Here is a 19655-nt window from a genome sequence, read left to right on the forward strand (position 1 = left end):
CTTATCTTGCCCTTCCTCTGCACTTTCTACCTCCGAACATCCGCTAGCGTTGGAAGCTTGGTTGCTCTCCTCGCTCCCCTCCTCCCTTTCTCTCCCACTTTCTTTTTCTCTTTCTTACTCCCTCCTCTATTTGTACCACTATGTTCCATACTTGCTTCACTTTCCTCTCCATCACTATCTCATTTTTACATTTAAAATGTTTAGTCATTTAGCAGACGCTCTTATCCAGAGCGACTTACAGTTAGTGAGTGCATAATTTTTTTCATACTGGCCCCCCGTGGGAAACGAACCCACAACCCTGGCGTTGCAAGCGCCATACTCTACTGATATGATGTTTTTATGGTATAGTGATGTCATGTCATAGTGTTGTGAGGAAGAGTTACGAGATGAGTGGTTTGGGGCCATGAAGTCTACATTCCATTATGTCAAGGTAGATTAGTGATGTTTTAGGATAGCATGAGTGATGTTTAGGATAGTGACTTGGGGTAAAGAGTGATGAACATCAAAGACAGGGAGTGCCCATGGAGACCAGATGTATGCCAGGAAGATGGTAATAAAGGGTATATAAGATAGTGTCTTCTTTGTTCAAGTTAGTTCAACTGACGAAGGGCAAAGCCATGTCCGTTTGTTAGATAAACCCACGAGCTTGTGATTCAATAAATACTTGGTATGAAATGTCCACAGAATGTCTAAGTATATCCTTGCAACCTTGATTCTTTGATACCCGAGAAACTCATCATAACACTCGGGGCCCTGTAGCTATCGTCACCATCATCATCATCACCTACCATCTCTGACCCATTCACAGCACGGCCGTGCCGAACCTCCGCCACACCGAGTAAAGTTTTTGTTTTTCAAAGATTTTAAAATCCCTCTCGATTCACAATAGTCTGTTGGGTTCGTCCGCCAAAAAACGGCCCACCCTCCTTGTGCTCCTGCTCCAAAGCAAACCCGTTTTGCATGATGTCTACTTTGATGCTAATTAGCATTTTCTAATCAGAGTAAATAGAGCCGAATATATATTGATAAATCACCTTGTCCGAGAGACATTTACATTGTTATCAAAACGTCACGCCAGGGTAAGCCTACACGAAACACATAACTTATTTTAACTGTTTCTAAAATCCCCTATGGGGAAAAAAAATGAATGGTGGAAAAACGATTGGAACCATTTCCCTGTTGACTGCTAGGTTTTATGGGTAGACATACCCTGGCAGTATGAAAAATGTATGCACTCACTAACTGTAAATCGCTCTGGATAAGAGCTTCTGCTAAATGATGTAAATGTATTATGACACCTCCACTGTGGGGCTCTATACCAGTGCATTCTTATCAACCTTGTCATTACGAAAATTATATTCTATCAAATAAGCCTCATGTAGCAAATTAGCAACTCACTCTCTCATTGACCTCCATACAAAAATTTCCCACTTCGTGGGTTTATTTTCGTGGACAGATTTTGGCCTGTGTAAAATGTCTTGCTTCCCGTTTTTCTCTCTGCTTTTGGGCACTAGAGTCAAAGATTTGTATAACTAAACCAAGATAGGCTGTTGTCTGTCGTTTCCAATGACAACACATGAGTAATAGAGCTAGCGAGATCCCTTTGGCGCGTTCTAGCATGCATCTGCATTTTCCCTTTAGGGAACAGTCAATAGGCCCTTTTCACGATGACGTCATCTAACTTCCGCCTTTCCGCGTAGCAGGAAAACTTCACTTCCGTTCGCCCGTAACCTGAGACTTCTCAACGAAAATACAACTGTTGACCACTAACTAGCAAGCTAGCTACTTGAAGAAATTCCAAAAGGTACGTTTAAGTTAAATTAGTAAAGTTAAGAGTAATAATGTTTACGTATATGCAATGGTTTGTAACTTGCTAACGTTATTGTTAATTCATAATTGTTCACTGCCTTAGTTACTTAAAAGTGGGCTAACGTTAGCTAACAACAACTTAGTACCAGATACCGATAACGTTAAAGGTAGCGTTACATTGCTGCCTGGCTGTAATGTAACAAGTTTACTTAGCTAGCTATCTAACCCTTTGTTAGGCAGTTAGTTTATTCATGAATGTATAGTAACTCACCTATTCAAATACTGTTGTGCATGATAGCTAGATAAATATTGATTCCTGGTCAAAGCTGAATGTTAAAAAAAATCTCCTCAGCTCAGCAGGGAGGACACTCTTAAGACCCAGGCCATCGCCCGGCTGAGGATTTTAGTCGAGAGGGCCATACGGGAGGGTGAAGGAGTACCATATCTGGGATGGGCTTGTTCCTCTTTCCACAGTGGGTTCAGTGAATCAGCTGTGGGCCATCTGCTGCCTCATGTCGAACTATCAGGGACCTCTTGACATTAAAGGAGACAAACCAGTCTGATGTTTTTGTCAACTGGAAGTTGTATATTTCCTGAGTAAGCTAGATGGGCTGTAAATAGAAGTACTTTTATATTACTGTATTGTATGTACAAAAAAATGTAAATATGAATTAACTTTGTTGGTAATTTAATTGATCTAATGTTATACTGTATGTTTTTGTTAAGGGTAATAACTTTTTCATAGCTATTAATGAACCTAATGTGATATATTGTAAAAATATCCAACTATTAACCATGTTATGTGCTTATGTGTCATGGCACTGATGGAACTATTAAATATATGTTTGCAAGCAACTGCTTCCAATCCTTTTTGATTTTGGTAAGAGCATTTACAACATCGCAATCCTTTTCAAGATTTGTATTTCAATACATAGATATACAGTATATAACACAATTAAGTTCATTTGCAGTTAAAGAAAAACATGTCGACATTTACATCACAATCCTTTTCAAAATGTGTGTTTCAGTACATAGGAGATATACAGTATATGACAAGTTAATTTGCAGTAAAAAAAAAAAAAATGTCAAAGGTTCACCTTCCACATTTACCTTAACACTATTTACACATAAAATTCTGCCTTATGTTTTATAACTTAAGAAGACATCCATGTAGATGTTATAATAGAAATGATCAAGCTTCTGTCGCATTGAGTGGATAATCTCCTCATCCCTAAAGATTCTCTCAACTGTGAAGTCAGTGCGGGTATCTGTAATGAAGTCACACCACTGAAGTCCGCTTAAGGCGAGTTGGCCTTGAACCTGATAGTAGTATTTGTGGCTCTTCTTAAGGCAGGCCTGGCCTTTAACTGTGATCAGGTGTTTAACTTGGGTAACATTTTCAACATCGCAACTCTTAACCTCAGCAAGACCAAATGGTGGTGCTTCTGTTGGGCAGAAGACTTTAGCATCCGGGCTGGCTGCAAGGTGAGGTGAATCAGGGTGGATGATGACCCCCGCATTGTTTCAGAGAGACATCACAAAAATCAGAATATTGCCTCAGTATCTCAGGTTCCAGATCCAACCCTCTTCTCATAGCAGCTGTCTGAGGAGTTCCTCTCAGAATGCGGGTTGCCAAAGCCTTGGCAGACAACTCCCCACGAACATGGCATATTTCACGGAATCTGCTGGCTGTCAGTCGGGGTTTGCGTACCTGGCTCCACAGCTGGCATTCTGACTGCATTCTTGTTTCTGCTTCAATAGCAGCAGACATCTCCTCTGACACAATCAGGCTGTCCAAATGACATTGTTGTATGTAGTTGGGCTCAAAATCAATGGGAAATTTAAAGTTGTAACCTTCAATAGGCAACTGAGGAAACTCACTGGCACCAGGGTGTTTAATAATATCTCTACTTAATTCTAGAGGGCACTGGTAAGAAAGCACAGACCCAAATGGCACAGGGCCAAATTTAGAGTCCACCAAATTAAGGCCCTCAAGCCCGTGCAGCAATTTGCAAATCCCTGGTTGTGGACGGATGTCTTTCAGTTTCTCAGCACTGGCCATGACGTGAGGATCCGGAATAGGCCCTGGCATGAAAGTGAGATATGTCAAGTTTAGATTTCATTAAATGCCACCTTATCTTTTTCACTAAAAAAGACAACCACACTCATCCAGTCTCGTACATGCTTCTAATACAAATAAAAAAATATCCACTGAAAGTCTATATAAAAAGTAACAAATAATAATCACTTTTATGTTTGTATTATTTTAGAAATGCACTAAAGTCTTTGTGCTATAGTACAGGCGGGGCTCATTCAGACTCACCATCATAGGCTCGGTACAGTGTGCACTTACACCAGCTCTGACACTTGTTTTTTTCTTAGCCGCTGGTTTACACACCGCCATATCATTGGTGGCCTCTGGTACAATTCCCTGTGATATAATAATGATGAACAATACATTGTCAAAAGTCAATACAAACTGCAAAGTTCTGCATCAGTGTAACAAATAATGTCTGACCTGTGTCCTAGGCCGGTGCCAGGTCTGCAGTGCGCTGGTGCATGACAGAGGCAATGGCACTGTCTTAAAGCCCATGGTAACATAGTGAGCACTTTGAAAAGAAGTGCTACTATGTGATTACATAGTGCTTTCCCAGCAGAGCAGGAACATGACATGTGATTGAGTACCACAGGAACCTCTGCAGAGTCTAGTGTAACCTGTTCATAGAGACATAACAATTAGTGCTGTACTTACAAAACATTTTTTCTGCGTTTCATTATAAACTACTGTACACAATTTTCAAAACCCAATTTCTTTTTTTAATTAAGAAAAATTGGCTGTTCTGAAACCTTTGACAAGTAGTGCCAACACTTATCGAAAATTTGAACATTTTGAGTTATCACAGAATCTTTCCCAGTCTTTATTGCCGTCAACAACCCACATCGGTTTGTAAGAATTTCGTTGTGTATTAAGTTTAATGATACAAAATCAGAGCTCAGACTGAGAAACAAACTGATCCACAGTGGAACTTTGTGGAATCATTCTTATTAAATCTGCAACCGCAGCAAAACACAACAAAAAGAAAACTTATCTATATTAACCTATCTTATCATAATGTTAGAGAACTGTTTATCTGAGAAACCTGAAGCCGATGAGCCTCCTCATTTTTCTTCATGGACCTGTAACATCGCCCTCTCACTGTCACCTCACCGTTAACTACACTTGAGACTGTTTCAATACAGTGATTGGGAGAAAGGGGCGCAGCATTAGCCATTAATACATTACTGACTCTTATCTTACGGTCGATACAAACAGCAGTAATATTAAAAGAGGCTGCAAAACAGAAACTCGTCAGCTCATAACCTTCGCTAGCATAGGGCTAATTTAAGCTAAATAAAGATAAACACGTACCTTCATAATCAAACAGGTAACCTTCAACGAAGAACTTGTAGCCTTTATCAAGCTTCGATCTTGAAGTAAGGGACCACTTGTCAGCAAGTCGTTCTACGTCGTTAAGTCGTATTGGTGGCAGATGTGAAAGGGACTGGGTGAACTCCATAATGATGTGCTACTAGCTAAGCGTTCCTAAGCGACACCGGATGTAAACATAACCTGCATCGCGGCAGAACGGAAGTTGTCTGACGTCACGTGAAAAGGGCCTATTCGCCTTTGCACTCCAAAACAACGCGATTTTAAAAAACTTTTGCAAAGGGTAAAATCTACAAAACCTAGTTCACTCTATTCATAACAGATTCTACTTTTGGTAACAAACTGTATTGAGATGAAATGTTTCATTGATGAGAAATGTTGCAGAATTTATTCCAAAATCCACCTTTTTCCATCTTCTCCCACTGCCGGCCATTGGGCTTCCTCTCATTACCATATTTGGTAGTGAGTGGAAACACCAAGCGGATGCTTCACATTTATACATCCGGTAAAATATCTGTCTCATTGTTCTATCTGTGCTAGAGTCCTCTTTTTATCTCTATGGTACTTCCGCAACTCGCATACAATTCAAAACTTCCGGTTTAATCAAACGACGAAGTCTATTTTGGCTAGCTAGCGAGCTAGTTTATGAAACAAGTTTAATAGTAATTTATTGACACCGCAATCAAAATGGGGAAGCGTCAACATCAGAAGGATAAAATGTAAGTTCTGAGCATAATGTTTTCAAGTATATAATAATGTCAAAAAGCTTGACAAAGTACTAGCGTAGCTAGCTAGCCAGCCAACGACACTAGCTAACCTTTAACGTTAGCTAACTAGCTAGTAACCGAGAGCGAAGAAACAGGTTAGCTACTAGGTATACATCTGCGCTAACAGAGAGGAAGATGCGAAGCGAGAAGATTTACTCCTCCCAAAATATATGTCCGCGTGAGATGTGCTCTTTTTGTGTGGAGGTCCATGCCGCTGTCGAATTACGTGGGGCTTATTTGATCGAAGATAAGTTTCGTAGTTAACGTGTAGGCTGTTTATAAATGTACTGATGTAAGTGGACGCACGTGGCATTCCGGCAACTGAGGAAAAACTACTTAGCTGTGCCTGTTGTTCTCTCAAGCCCCCTTTCCATGGACACTTTGAAGTCATGCCGGGTTGGGCTGGCCCTTGGTGGGCTAGCTCGAATTGCGTTTCCACTGCCTCCAGAAACGATGTTATGTTGCCAGGTAGCCAATATGTGACTGTACAGCTGGCTTCGCTAATGTTGCTGGCTAACTAGCAAGATGTTGAAGAATTGTATTCACCCTCACCATGTTGTATCTAACGTTACCCCATACTCCTGCCAGTGCCAGACAGACTCAGAGCCTTGTATTTAGCTTGCTAACGTAACGTTAGCTATCTAAACGATTAGCATCGTCGCTGGCATAACAGGCTAACTAGCGTAATTCCTACCATGCCAATATATAGGCTATTAGCTAACCAAGCAAACCAGACGACATGTTTGATATGATGTAGCTATCTAGCTTTCAATACGACATGGCCAGCTACAATTTATGCTAGCTCACGTTAGCTAGCTAGCTGGTAAGCTTGTTTCAACTCTGATTTGCTAGCTAACGTTCGAGGGCAGACTGTAATCATAAAAGTGTATTGTGCAAAAATGAATGAAGTATCCGGTGGTAATTCGTGTCATGTCTGCCTACTGCAGTACTTCTTTTTCCATGTGCTAGCTAACAGCAACAAGCTAGCTAGCTAAACATGGTGCCAGCATCCAGCAGTGATCAGCTGGTGGTTGCGTAGTAACGGCGTCACCAGCTCGAATTTGACCCTTCAATCTTTGAGGACATGTTTTATTTCGAGAACTTAATAATAATAATATGCCATTTAGCAGACTTCAACAGCGTTTTGTAGCTTTAGCCTGTGTATTCAAGCCATGCCGGATCTTTTAGTAAAAATGTTTTCTTTCTGAGAATTTTGTCATCCAACCAAGTTTTCCAATTGCGTTTGATAGTGACATCTTTACTATTTTACCCTGCTTCTAAACTTCAAGGGCTGTGTCACAGTTTTTTTTCTTTTTGTCTCCAGGTACATCACATGTGCTGAGTACACCCATTTCTATGGCGGAAAAAGATCAGGTAATGTTCTTTTGATATTGTCCCTTAAGAGGAGGAGTAGAACCCAATTGTTCATTACAATACGTACAATACTGAATCATGCTGATTATTTGAAAGAGTTCTTCAGTAACAATGTTAATTCTTTCGGTCTTTTTATTTTAATTTTTTAATCTCTTTTAAGAAATTCCAAAGTCAAATTTTCGACGTCTTCCATTTGACCACTGCAGGTAAGAAATTATTTCACCAGCCCAGAGCAAAAGTACAGTTCGCAAGAGGCAAAATACCGTAGCGACCTTAGTGTTGTCATTCGAATCTAAGGTCTTAGCAGTGGTGCTACATTTTAAATGTGTGTGTGCTCAATCTTGCCCTGTCCCATTTCAGTTTGTCTCTGCAGCCGTTTGAGTACCCCATGTGCACTCCTGAGGGAATCGTCTTTGACCTGCTGTGAGTAGAGATCTATATGAAATATAATGGAAGGTTGTCTACTGATGTTAAAGTGAAGCTGAAATCTGTAATTGCACTGTCATTTTCAGCCTGGTTTATACCCAACGTACGTATAAACAATTGGCCCAGCGTCGTCCGGGTTTGGCCGGTGTAGTCTGTCATTGTAAATAAGAATTTGTTCTTAACGGACTTGCCTAGTGTTGGTGAAACCATACAGGAGAGGAAGTACAGAACCAACGACGCTAGACGGAGAGGAATATGTTTAAGCAAAAGGCAGTTTATTAAACAACAGAGATAGCTGGTACTGCTCAAGCTACATGCATGGACCCATTCAGTTGCCTCTTATCGAGACAGTTGAAAGGGATCAAAAACAGAGTTTTCAGCATTACTTTATACAATGCAACACAAAGGAAGGGGTCCTTCTTCTAGTCCCTTGATTGGTTCCCGAGGCGTAGGAGGCGGGTCTGCTCTGTCCAGAGTAGAAGCCCCATTCTGACCAGTAGAAGGAAGTGCAGTGTGTGTGTGTGCGTAACTCGTGAGGCATGAGGATGAGTGTGCGTATGCATGGAGATGTGTGTGTGAATGTGTGTATGTTCTCAAAGGAAAGTCTCGTGGGGAGCAACCAGATTGTGGCCTGTGGCGTGGGAGTTGTCCTTGAGAAGATATTGGCTCTGTCCATTGTTCTTGCATAGGAACAGCATTGATTGAAAACAAGCTCCTAACATTAAAATGGGTCATGCACAAGATTTTAGTCAGACCAAGCTATAACATTTTAATATTTACTACGACACTAGTTACATAAATTATTAATAATAATAAAAAAAAAGGACTACAAGTTGCGTAGCAAAACTATGCAGACGTGTGCAGCCCCTCAATTCATAACTCAAGGCAGGATCGCCATTTTGTTGAGCATTCTTGCTTTGTATAAGTAGAGTAGGTATAAACCAGCCTGTAGCGTTGACCAAACCCCTCTATGTCCTGTGCTTTAGGAGCATCGTTCCTTGGATAAAGAAGTTTGGCACCAATCCCATCTCTGGAGAGGTAAGTAGTCAGCCAACCACAACAGGATTGTTCCTGGCACTTCTTAAGAAATGGTTTATTATAAGCATGACAGTACCTTTCTCAGCCACTGGAGGGAGTCAACCTCCACAGCATGTTGAGGCTGTCATCCGAGTCAGAGATCTGTATATAATGATGAGATGCTCATGTCTCCATCCCAACAATGGGAGTCGTCCCAAATGCGGGAAGGCAGGCGTCAAGCTTAGGTCCAAAAATAAGCCTATCATAGTAACGCATTGGACTTATTTTAGACAGATTTAGGTGAGACTGAAAACTCTCTGGCTTGGCCTCTTCCTCTCTGGCTGAGTGCATGTCTTCCCTACGTCCATGCTTACCTGTTCCCCTGTGGACTTTACAGGTAAGCCCCCTAGTACACCAACTGCCATTCTTTCCTCTGGTAAAGTAACAGAGATTAAACTAGGTGGATAAAACGTATGTCCAGATCACGCCGTGACAGTTTCACATGTCCACGAACTGATAGGTGAGACGTGCTCGTATCAGCGTGTGTGAGTAAGAGAGACTTAATGTGTGTCCTTCCAGCTGGATCCTGCAGCCAGTCAGGATTGATTAGTCTGGCTGCAGAGAGATCCTTCTAGAACAGGGGAAGGCAACCCGGGTCCTGGAGGGCTGCAGGCGCTTAACGTTTTTGGTTTAACCGACCTGGAAGACCAGGTGTGTTGAATTTTGTCAATCACTGATCTGATCAATTAGCTCAGTTGGTCAGGTGTGGTGCCTAGTTGGAACCAAATCCTGCAGTACCTGCGGCACTCCAGGAACAGGGTTACCTACCCCTGTTCTAGACATGTCTGGACTAGTCCTGCTGCTGGGGTACACACACACACACACACACACACACACACACACACACACATACATACATACATACATGTCTGGACTAGTCCAGCTGTGGGTCTCTCGCTCTCCACTTGTGAAGGACTAACACTGGGGTTGTTCCACCTCAACACTAGAAAGAGGATTTCGACACCCACCGTCTGAGATTGTTCTGAAATCGTTTCTGCAGTTAGTAACAGATATTATTATAAATCCTGAAACATTATTTTGTTGAAATAAAATGTGATCTCTGACAAATTAAGCTAATTGATTGCACCCAAATAGGCAATTTTTTTTTTTAATTATAGGATTTGGATAGTATTCAATATAGGACCCAACATCCAATTTGGACCAAACTTCTTCCTTCCAAGGAGTAAGACGTGTTAAATGGACACACCAATCCCACCCCAACAGCCAGTATACAGTATCAGTTCTTTGTTTGTGGAGTAGTATGGAGCTGCAGCTTGGAGTATTGCTTCTCCATTCTGTTGAATTTATTCCCTGTTTAATCTAGTGAATATATATAATAGTGTGGCACTATACTAGGGAGAGCGGCATCTAGTGGTCAAAACCTGGTACTTTCACACTACTTAATGGTAAATAATGCAAGCGACTTCAATGACAAATTTATCTGAGATTATTATTATTTACCATAAAGTAGTGTGAAAGTTCCAGGTTTTGACCACTAGATGCCGCTGTTCCTGGTATAGCGTCACACTATTATCCATTTTGCTGGTCTCTTGTGTTTATTAAATATATCACAACATTGCCTCTGCGACTTTGGGTAGAAAACCAATTGCTTTGGCTCATTATGAAAATAAATTGTGGTCATCCTCACAATTCAAGCCAGTTCTCCATGAAAGCAGTTCCGTTTGACCTTCTTTTACAAGCATTTCATGGCAAAGTCTACACCATTTGATTTGGACCAAATCAGATGTTGGGTACTATAATTATTGAATATAAATTAAAATGTCCAATTTTGGTGCAATCAATTAGCTTAATTTGTCTGAGAATTACATTTAAACAAAATAATGGTTCAGGAATGTTTCTAACTACAGAACATTCAGAACAATCTGAGATGGTGTGTGTCATGGTTTACTGAAATGACATGGAATCACTATCAGCATGTATGGCTTAGGGCAGGAGGGGGGAGATCATAGTGCTTAGGGCAGGAGGGGGGAGATCATAGTGCTTAGGGCAGGAGGGGGGAGATCATAGTGCTTAGGGCAGGAGGGGGGAGATCATAGTGCTTAGGGCAGGAGGGGGGAGATCATAGTGGATCAAAGGAGATTCAGCAGCATTAGCCCTGCCGTCTGTCTGTACCTGCCGTGCTGCCGTCTGTCTGTACCTGCCGTGCTGCCGTCTGTCTGTACCTGCCGTCTGTCTGTACCTGCCGTGCTGCCGTCTGTCTGTACCTGCCGTCTGTCTGTACCTGCCGTGCTGCCGTCTGTCTGTACCTGCCGTCTGTCTGTACTGTGCTGTGTTTATATTGTATGGTCTCTGATGCACTAAGTCTGTACATTATAAAGATGTATTACAGTAGTCTGACTAACCTGAACACTAAGTCTGTACATTATAGAGAGCTGCTATATAGAGATGTATCATTTATTCCTAAGCATTGCCTCATTAATAGTCCAGACTGCCCATGCACTCTCCCTCCACGTCTCTCTCCCTCCACCTCTCTGTGTCAGTCTCTCTCCCTCCACCTCTCTGTGTCAGTCTCTCTCCCTCCACCTCTCTCTGTCAGTCTCTCTCCCTCCACCTCTCTGTGTCAGTCTCTCTCCCTCCACGTCTCTCTCCCTCTCTCCCTCCACCTCTCTCTGTCTCTCTCCCTCCACGTCTCTCTCCCTCCACGTCTCTCTGTCAGTCTCTCTCCCTCCCTCCACCTCTCTCTGTCAGTCTCTCTCCCTCCCTCCACCTCTCTCTGTCAGTCTCTCTCCCTCCCTCCACCTCTCTCTGTCAGTCTCTCTCCCTCCCTCCACCTCTCTCTGTCAGTCTCTCTCCCTCCCTCCACCTCTCTCTGTCAGTCTCTCTCCCTCCCTCCACCTCTCTCTGTCAGTCTCTCTCCCTCCCTCCACCTCTCTCTGTCAGTCTCTCTCCCTCCCTCCACCTCTCTCTGTCAGTCTCTCTCCCTCCCTCCACCTCTCTCTGTCAGTCTCTCTCCCTCCCTCCACCTCTCTCTGTCAGTCTCTCTCCCTCCCTCCACCTCTCTCTGTCAGTCTCTCTCCCTCCCTCCACCTCTCTCTGTCAGTCTCTCTCCCTCCCTCCACCTCTCTCTGTCAGTCTCTCTCCCTCCCTCCACCTCTCTCTGTCAGTCTCTCTCCCTCCCTCCACCTCTCTCTGTCAGTCTCTCTCCTCCCTCCACCTCTCTCTGTCAGTCTCTCTCCCTCCCTCCACCTCTCTCTGTCAGTCTCTCTCCCTCCCTCCACCTCTCTCTGTCAGTCTCTCTCCCTCCCTCCACCTCTCTCTGTCAGTCTCTCTCCCTCCCTCCACCTCTCTCTGTCAGTCTCTCCCTCCACCTCTCTCTGTCTCTCTCCCGCCACCTCTCTCTGTCTCTCTGTCAGTCTCTCTCCCTCCACCTCTCTCTCTCCACCTCTCTCTGTCTCTCTCCCTCCACCTCTCTCTGTCAGTCTCTCTCCCTCCACCTCTCTGTGTCAGTCTCTCTCCCTCCACCTCTCTGTGTCAGTCTCTCTCCCTCCATGTCTCTCTCTCTCTCCCTCCACCTCTCTCTCTCTCTCTCTCTCTCCCTCCACCTCTCTGTGTCAGTCTCTCTCCCTCCACCTCTCTCTCTCTCTCTCTCTCCACCCCTCTCTCTCTCCCTCCACCTCTCTCTCCTCCACCTCTCTGTCAGTCTCTCTCCCTCCACCTCTCTGTGTCTGTCTCTCTCCTCCACCTCTCTCTCTCTCTCTCCCTCCACCTCTCTGTGTCAGTCTCTCTCCCTCCACCTCTCTCTCTCTCTCTCCCTCCACCTCTCTGTGTCTGTCTCTCTCCTCCACCTCTCTCTCTCTCTCTCCCTCCACCTCTCTGTGTCAGTCTCTCTCCCTCCACCTCTCTCTGTCTCTCTCCCGCCACCTCTCTCTGTCTCTCTGTCAGTCTCTCTCCTCTACCTCTCTGTCAGTCTCTCTCCTCCACCTCTCTGTCAGTCTCTCTCCTCCACCTCTCTCTCTCCACCTCTCTCTGTCTCTCTCCCTCCACCTCTCTCTGTCAGTCTCTCTCCTCCACCTCTCTGTCAGTCTCTCCCTCCACCTCTCTCTCTCCACCTCTCTCTGTCAGTCTCTCTCCTCCACCTCTCTGTCAGTCTCTCTCTCTCCACCTCTCTCTGTCTCTCTCCCTCCACCTCTCTCTCCTCCACCTCTCTGTCAGTCTCTCTCCCTCCACCTCTCTGTGTCAGTCTCTCTCCCTCCACCTCTCTCTCTCTCTCTCCCTCCATGTCTCTCTCTCTCTCCCTCCACCTCTCTGTCAGTCTCTCTCCCTCCACCTCTCTCTCTCTCTCCCTCCACCTCTCTCTCTCTCCCTCCACCTCTCTGTGTCAGTCTCTCTCCCTCCACCTCTCTCTCTCTTTCTCCACCCCTCTCTCTCTCCCTCCACCTCTCTCTCCTCCACCTCTCTGTCAGTCTCTCTCCCTCCACCTCTCTGTGTCTGTCTCTCTCCTCCACCTCTCTCTCTCTCTCTCCCTCCACCTCTCTGTGTCTGTCTCTCTCCCTCCACCTCTCTGTCTCTCTCCCTCCACCTCTCTGTCTCTCTCCCTCCACCTCTCTCTCTCTCTCTCCCTCCACCTCTCTGTGTCAGTCTCTCTCCCTCCACCTCTCTCTCTCTCTCTCTCCCTCCACTCTCTCTCTCTCTCTCCCTCCACCTCTCTCTCTCTCTCTCCCTCCACCTCTCTGTGTCAGTCTCTCTCCCTCCACCTCTCTGTCTCTCTCTCTCTCCCTCCACCTCTCTGTGTCAGTCTCTCTCCCTCCACCTCTCTCTCTCTCTCTCCCTCCACCTCTCTGTGTCAGTCTCTCTCCCTCCACATCTCTCTCTCTCTCTCTCTCTCTCTCCCTCCACTCTCTCTCTCTCTCTCTCTCTCTCTCTCTCTCTCTCTCTCTCTCTCTCTCTCTCTCTCTCTCTCTCTCTCTCTCTCTCTCTCTCCTCCACCTCTCTGTCAGTCTCTCTCCCTCTCCCTCCACCTCTCTCTCTCTCTCTCTCTCTCTCTCTCTCCCTCCCCCTCTCTCTCTCTCTTCCTCCACCTCTCTGTCAGTCTCTCTCCCTCCACCTCTCTCTCTCTCTCTCTCCCTCCACCTCTCTCTCTCCCTCCCCCTCTCTCTCTCTCTCTCCCTCCACCTCTCTCTCTCTCTCTCTCCCTCCACCCTCTCTCTCTCTCTCTCTCTCTCTCTTCCTCCACCTCTCTGTCAGTCTCTCTCCCTCTCCCTCCACCTCTCTCTCTCTCTCTCTCTCTCCCTCCACCTCTCTCTCTCTCTCCCTCCACCTCTCTGTGTCAGTCTCTCTCCCTCCACCTCTCTGTCTCTCTCTCTCTCCTCCACCTCTCTGTGTCAGTCTCTCTCCTCCACCTCTCTCTCTCTCTCTCTCTCTCTCTCTCTCTCTCTCTCACCTCTCTCTCTCTCTCTCTCTCTCTCTCTCTCTCTCTCTCTCTCTCTCTCTCTCTCTCTCTCTCTCTCTCTCTCTCTCTCTCTCCTCTCTCTCTCTCTCTCTCCACCTCTCTCTCTCTTCTCTCTCTCTGTCCTTCTCTCTCTCCCTCCACCTCTCTCTCTCTCTTCCTCCACCTCTCTGTCAGTCTCTCTCCCTCCACCTCTCTCTCTCTCTCTCTCTCCCCCTCTCTCTCTCCCTCCACCTCTCTCTCTCCCTCCACCTCTCTCTGTCTCTCTCCCTCTCTCCTCCACCTCTCTGTCAGTCTCTCTCCCTCCACCTCTCTGTGTCAGTCTCTCTCCCTCCACCTCTCTCTCTCTCTCTCCCTCCATGTCTCTCTCTCTCTCCCTCCATGTCTCTCTCTCTCTCCCTCCACCTCTCTGTCAGTCTCTCTCCCTCCACCTCTCTCTCTCTCTCCCTCCACCTCTCTGTGTCAGTCTCTCTCCCTCCACCTCTCTCTCTCTTTCTCCACCCCTCTCTCTCTCCCTCCACCTCTCTCTCCTCCACCTCTCTGTCAGTCTCTCTCCCTCCACCTCTCTGTGTCTGTCTCTCTCCTCCACCTCTCTCTCTCCCTCCACCTCTCTGTGTCAGTCTCTCTCCCTCCACCTCTCTGTCTCTCTCCCTCCACCTCTCTGTCTCTCTCCCTCCACCTCTCTCTCTCTCTCTCCCTCCACCTCTCTGTGTCAGTCTCTCTCCCTCCACCTCTCTCTCTCTCTCTCTCTCTTCCTCCACCTCTCTGTCAGTCTCTCTCCCTCTCCCTCCACCTCTCTCTCTCTCTCTCTCTCTCTCCACCTCTCTCTGTCTCCCTCCCTCCCTCTTCACCCCCCCACCAGACACACACATTCACATGCATTCTCTTCCCTCCAGAAACTGGAAGCTAAGTCCCTCATCAAGCTAAACTTCGCCAAGAACAATGATGGTAGGTTTTTCAGTGAATTTCAAAGCGTTCCGAACGACCATCATTCCCAACGTAAGTCTCTGAAGGCTTTCTGTAACTAACTACACAACCATCATCGTAGGACAGACTATTAACTAACTACAGAACCATCATCGTAGGACAGACTACTAACTAACTACAGAACCATCATCGTAGGACAGACTACTAACTAACTACAGAACCATCATCGTAGGACAGACTACTAACTAACTACAGAACCATCATCGTAGGACAGACTACTAACTAACTACAGAACCATCATCGTAGGACAGACTACTAACTAACTACAGAACCATCATCGTAGGACAGACTACTAACTAACTACAGAACCATCATGGTAGGACAGACTACTAACTAACTACGGAACCGTCATCATAGGACAGACTACTAACTACGGAACCATCATCGTAGGACAGACTACTAACTAACTACAGAACCATCATCGTAGGACAGACTACTAACTAACTACGGAACCATCATCATAGGACAGACTACTAACTACGGAACCATCATCGTAGGACAGACTACTAACTAACTACAGAACCATCATCGTAGGACAGACTACTAACTACGGAACCGTCATCGTAGGACAGACTACTAACTAACTACAGAACCGTCATCGTAGGACAGACTACTAACTACGGAACCGTCATCGTAGGACAGACTACTAACTAACTACAGAACCATCATCGTAGGACAGACTACTAACTAACTACGGAACCATCATCATAGGACAGACTACTAACTACGGAACCATCATCGTAGGACAGACTACTAACTAACTACAGAACCATCATCGTAGGACAGACTACTAACTACGGAACCGTCATCGTAGGACAGACTACTAACTAACTACAGAACCATCATATCGTAGGACAGACTACTAACTAACTACAGAACCATCATCATAGGACAGACTACTAACTACGGAACCATCATCGTAGGACAGACTACTAACTAACTACAGAACCATCATCGTAGGACAGACTACTAACTAACTACGGAACCATCATCATAGGACAGACTACTAACTACGGAACCATCATCGTAGGACAGACTACTAACTAACTACAGAACCATCATCGTAGGACAGACTACTAACTAACTACGGAACCATCATCGTAGGACAGACTACTAACTAACTACAGAACCATCATATCGTAGGACAGACTACTAACTAACTACGGAACCATCATCGTAGGACAGACTACTAACTACGGAACCATCATCATAGGACAGACTACTAACTACGGAACCATCATCGTAGGACAGACTACTAACTAACTACAGAACCATCATCGTAGGACAGACTACTAACTAACTACGGAACCATCATCGTAGGACAGACTACTAACTAACTACAGAACCATCATCGTAGGACAGACTACTAACTAACTACGGAACCATCATCGTAGGACAGACTACTAACTAACTACAGAACCATCATCGTAGGACAGACTACTAACTAACTACAGAACCATCATCGTAGGACAGACTACTAACTAACTACAGAACCATCATCGTAGGACAGACTACTAACTACAGAACCATCATCATAGGACAGACTACTAACTACGGAACCATCATCGTAGGACAGACTACTAACTAACTACAGAACCATCATCGTAGGACAGACTACTAACTAACTACAGAACCATCATCGTAGGACAGACTACTAACTAACTACAGAACCATCATCGTAGGACAGACTACTAACTAACTACGGAACCATCATCGTAGGACAGACTACTAACTAACTACGGAACCATCATCATAGGACAGACTACTAACTAACTACAGAACCATCATCGTAGGACAGACTACTAACTAACTACAGAACCATCATCGTAGGACAGACTACTAACTAACTAACTACAGAACCATCATCGTAGGACAGACTACTAACTAACTACAGAACCATCATCATAGGACAGACTACTAACTAACTACAGAACCATCATCGTAGGACAGACTACTAACTAACTACGGAACCATCATCGTAGGACAGACTACTAACTACAGAACCATCATCGTAGGACAGACTACTAACTAACTACAGAACCATCATCATAGGACAGACTACTAACTAACTACAGAACCATCATCGTAGGACAGACTACTAACTAACTACGGAACCATCATCGTAGGACAGACTACTAACTAACTACAGAACCATCATCGTAGGACAGACTACTAACTAACTACAGAACCATCATCGTAGGACAGACTACTAACTAACTACGGAACCATCATCGTAGGACAGACTACTAACTACAGAACCATCATCGTAGGACAGACTACTAACTAACTACAGAACCATCATCATAGGACAGACTACTAACTAACTACAGAACCATCATCGTAGGACAGACTACTAACTAACTACGGAACCATCATCATAGGACAGACTACTAACTACGGAACCATCATCGTAGGACAGACTACTAACTAACTACAGAACCATCATCGTAGGACAGACTACTAACTAACTACGGAACCATCATCGTAGGACAGACTACTAACTAACTACAGAACCATCATATCGTAGGACAGACTACTAACTAACTACGGAACCATCATCGTAGGACAGACTACTAACTACGGAACCATCATCGTAGGACAGACTACTAACTAACTACAGAACCATCATATCGTAGGACAGACTACTAACTAACTACGGAACCATCATCATAGGACAGACTACTAACTACGGAACCATCATCGTAGGACAGACTACTAACTAACTACAGAACCATCATCTTAGGACAGACTACTAACTAACTACGGAACCATCATCGTAGGACAGACTACTAACTAACTACAGAACCATCATCGTAGGACAGACTACTAACTAACTACGGAACCATCATCGTAGGACAGACTACTAACTAACTACAGAACCATCATCGTAGGGACAGACTACTAACTAACTACAGAACCATCATCGTAGGACAGACTACTAACTAACTACAGAACCATCATCGTAGGACAGACTACTAACTACAGAACCATCATCATAGGACAGACTACTAACTACGGAACCATCATCGTAGGACAGACTACTAACTAACTACAGAACCATCATCGTAGGACAGACTACTAACTAACTACAGAACCATCATCGTAGGACAGACTACTAACTAACTACAGAACCATCATCGTAGGACAGACTACTAACTAACTACGGAACCATCATCGTAGGACAGACTACTAACTAACTACGGAACCATCATCATAGGACAGACTACTAACTAACTACAGAACCATCATCGTAGGGACAGACTACTAACTAACTACAGAACCATCATCGTAGGACAGACTACTAACTAACTAACTACAGAACCATCATCGTAGGACAGACTACTAACTAACTACAGAACCATCATCATAGGACAGACTACTAACTAACTACAGAACCATCATCGTAGGACAGACTACTAACTAACTACGGAACCATCATCGTAGGACAGACTACTAACTAACTACAGAACCATCATCGTAGGACAGACTACTAACTAACTACAGAACCATCATCGTAGGACAGACTACTAACTAACTACAGAACCATCATCGTAGGACAGACTACTAACTAACTACAGAACCATCATCGTCGGACAGACTACTAACTAACTACGGAACCATCATCGTAGGACAGACTACTAACTAACTACAGAACCATCATCGTAGGACAGACTACTAACTAACTACGGAACCATCATCGTAGGACAGACTACTAACTAACTACAGAACCATCATCGTAGGACAGACTACTAACTAACTACAGAACCATCATCGTAGGACAGACTACTAACTAACTACAGAACCATCATAGGATAGACTACTAACTAACTACGGAACCATCATCATAGGACAGACTACTAACTAACTACAGAACCATCATCGTAGGACAGACTACTAACTAACTACAGAACCATCATCGTAGGACAGACTACTAACTAACTACGGAACCATCATCGTAGGACAGACTACTAACTACAGAACCATCATCGTAGGACAGACTACTAACTAACTACAGAACCATCATCGTAGGACAGACTACTAACTAACTACAGAACCATCATCGTAGGACAGACTACTAACTAACTACAGAACCATCATCGTAGGACAGACTACTAACTAACTACGGAACCATCATCGTAGGACAGACTACTAACTAACTACAGAACCATCATCGTAGGACAGACTACTAACTAACTACAGAACCATCATTGTAGGACAGACTACTAACTAACTACAGAACCATCATCGTAGGACAGACTACTAACTAACTACGGAACCATCATGGTAACTACACTATTTGGGTTTTTATTTGGCCAGGTAAATACCACTGTCCCGTCCTGTACACAGTCTTCACTAACAACTCCCATATCGTCACCAACAA

The 19655-nt window shown here is 44.6% G+C and overlaps 1 protein-coding gene across 1 annotated transcript in view; it reads left to right on the forward strand.

Annotated features, from left to right (window-relative positions):
• The first annotated feature begins 5811 nt into the window (after positions 1-5811).
• ppil2 (peptidylprolyl isomerase (cyclophilin)-like 2) overlaps positions 5812-19655 on the forward strand; it is a 60928-nt gene continuing 47084 nt past the window's right edge. Inside the window, exons 1-7 of the mRNA XM_045212259.1 lie at positions 5812-5955; positions 7328-7377; positions 7538-7583; positions 7738-7800; positions 8790-8841; positions 15184-15235; positions 19592-19655. The exon at positions 19592-19655 is cut by the window's right edge and continues 28 nt beyond it. Coding sequence (XP_045068194.1) covers positions 5924-5955; positions 7328-7377; positions 7538-7583; positions 7738-7800; positions 8790-8841; positions 15184-15235; positions 19592-19655 — 359 coding nt within the window. The 5' untranslated portion in view covers positions 5812-5923. The remainder of the gene's footprint in view (positions 5956-7327; positions 7378-7537; positions 7584-7737; positions 7801-8789; positions 8842-15183; positions 15236-19591) is intronic.

This window comes from Coregonus clupeaformis, unplaced genomic scaffold (genome assembly GCF_020615455.1).
Source record: "Coregonus clupeaformis isolate EN_2021a unplaced genomic scaffold, ASM2061545v1 scaf0002, whole genome shotgun sequence".
In the NCBI taxonomy this organism is placed as follows: domain Eukaryota; kingdom Metazoa; phylum Chordata; class Actinopteri; order Salmoniformes; family Salmonidae; genus Coregonus; species Coregonus clupeaformis.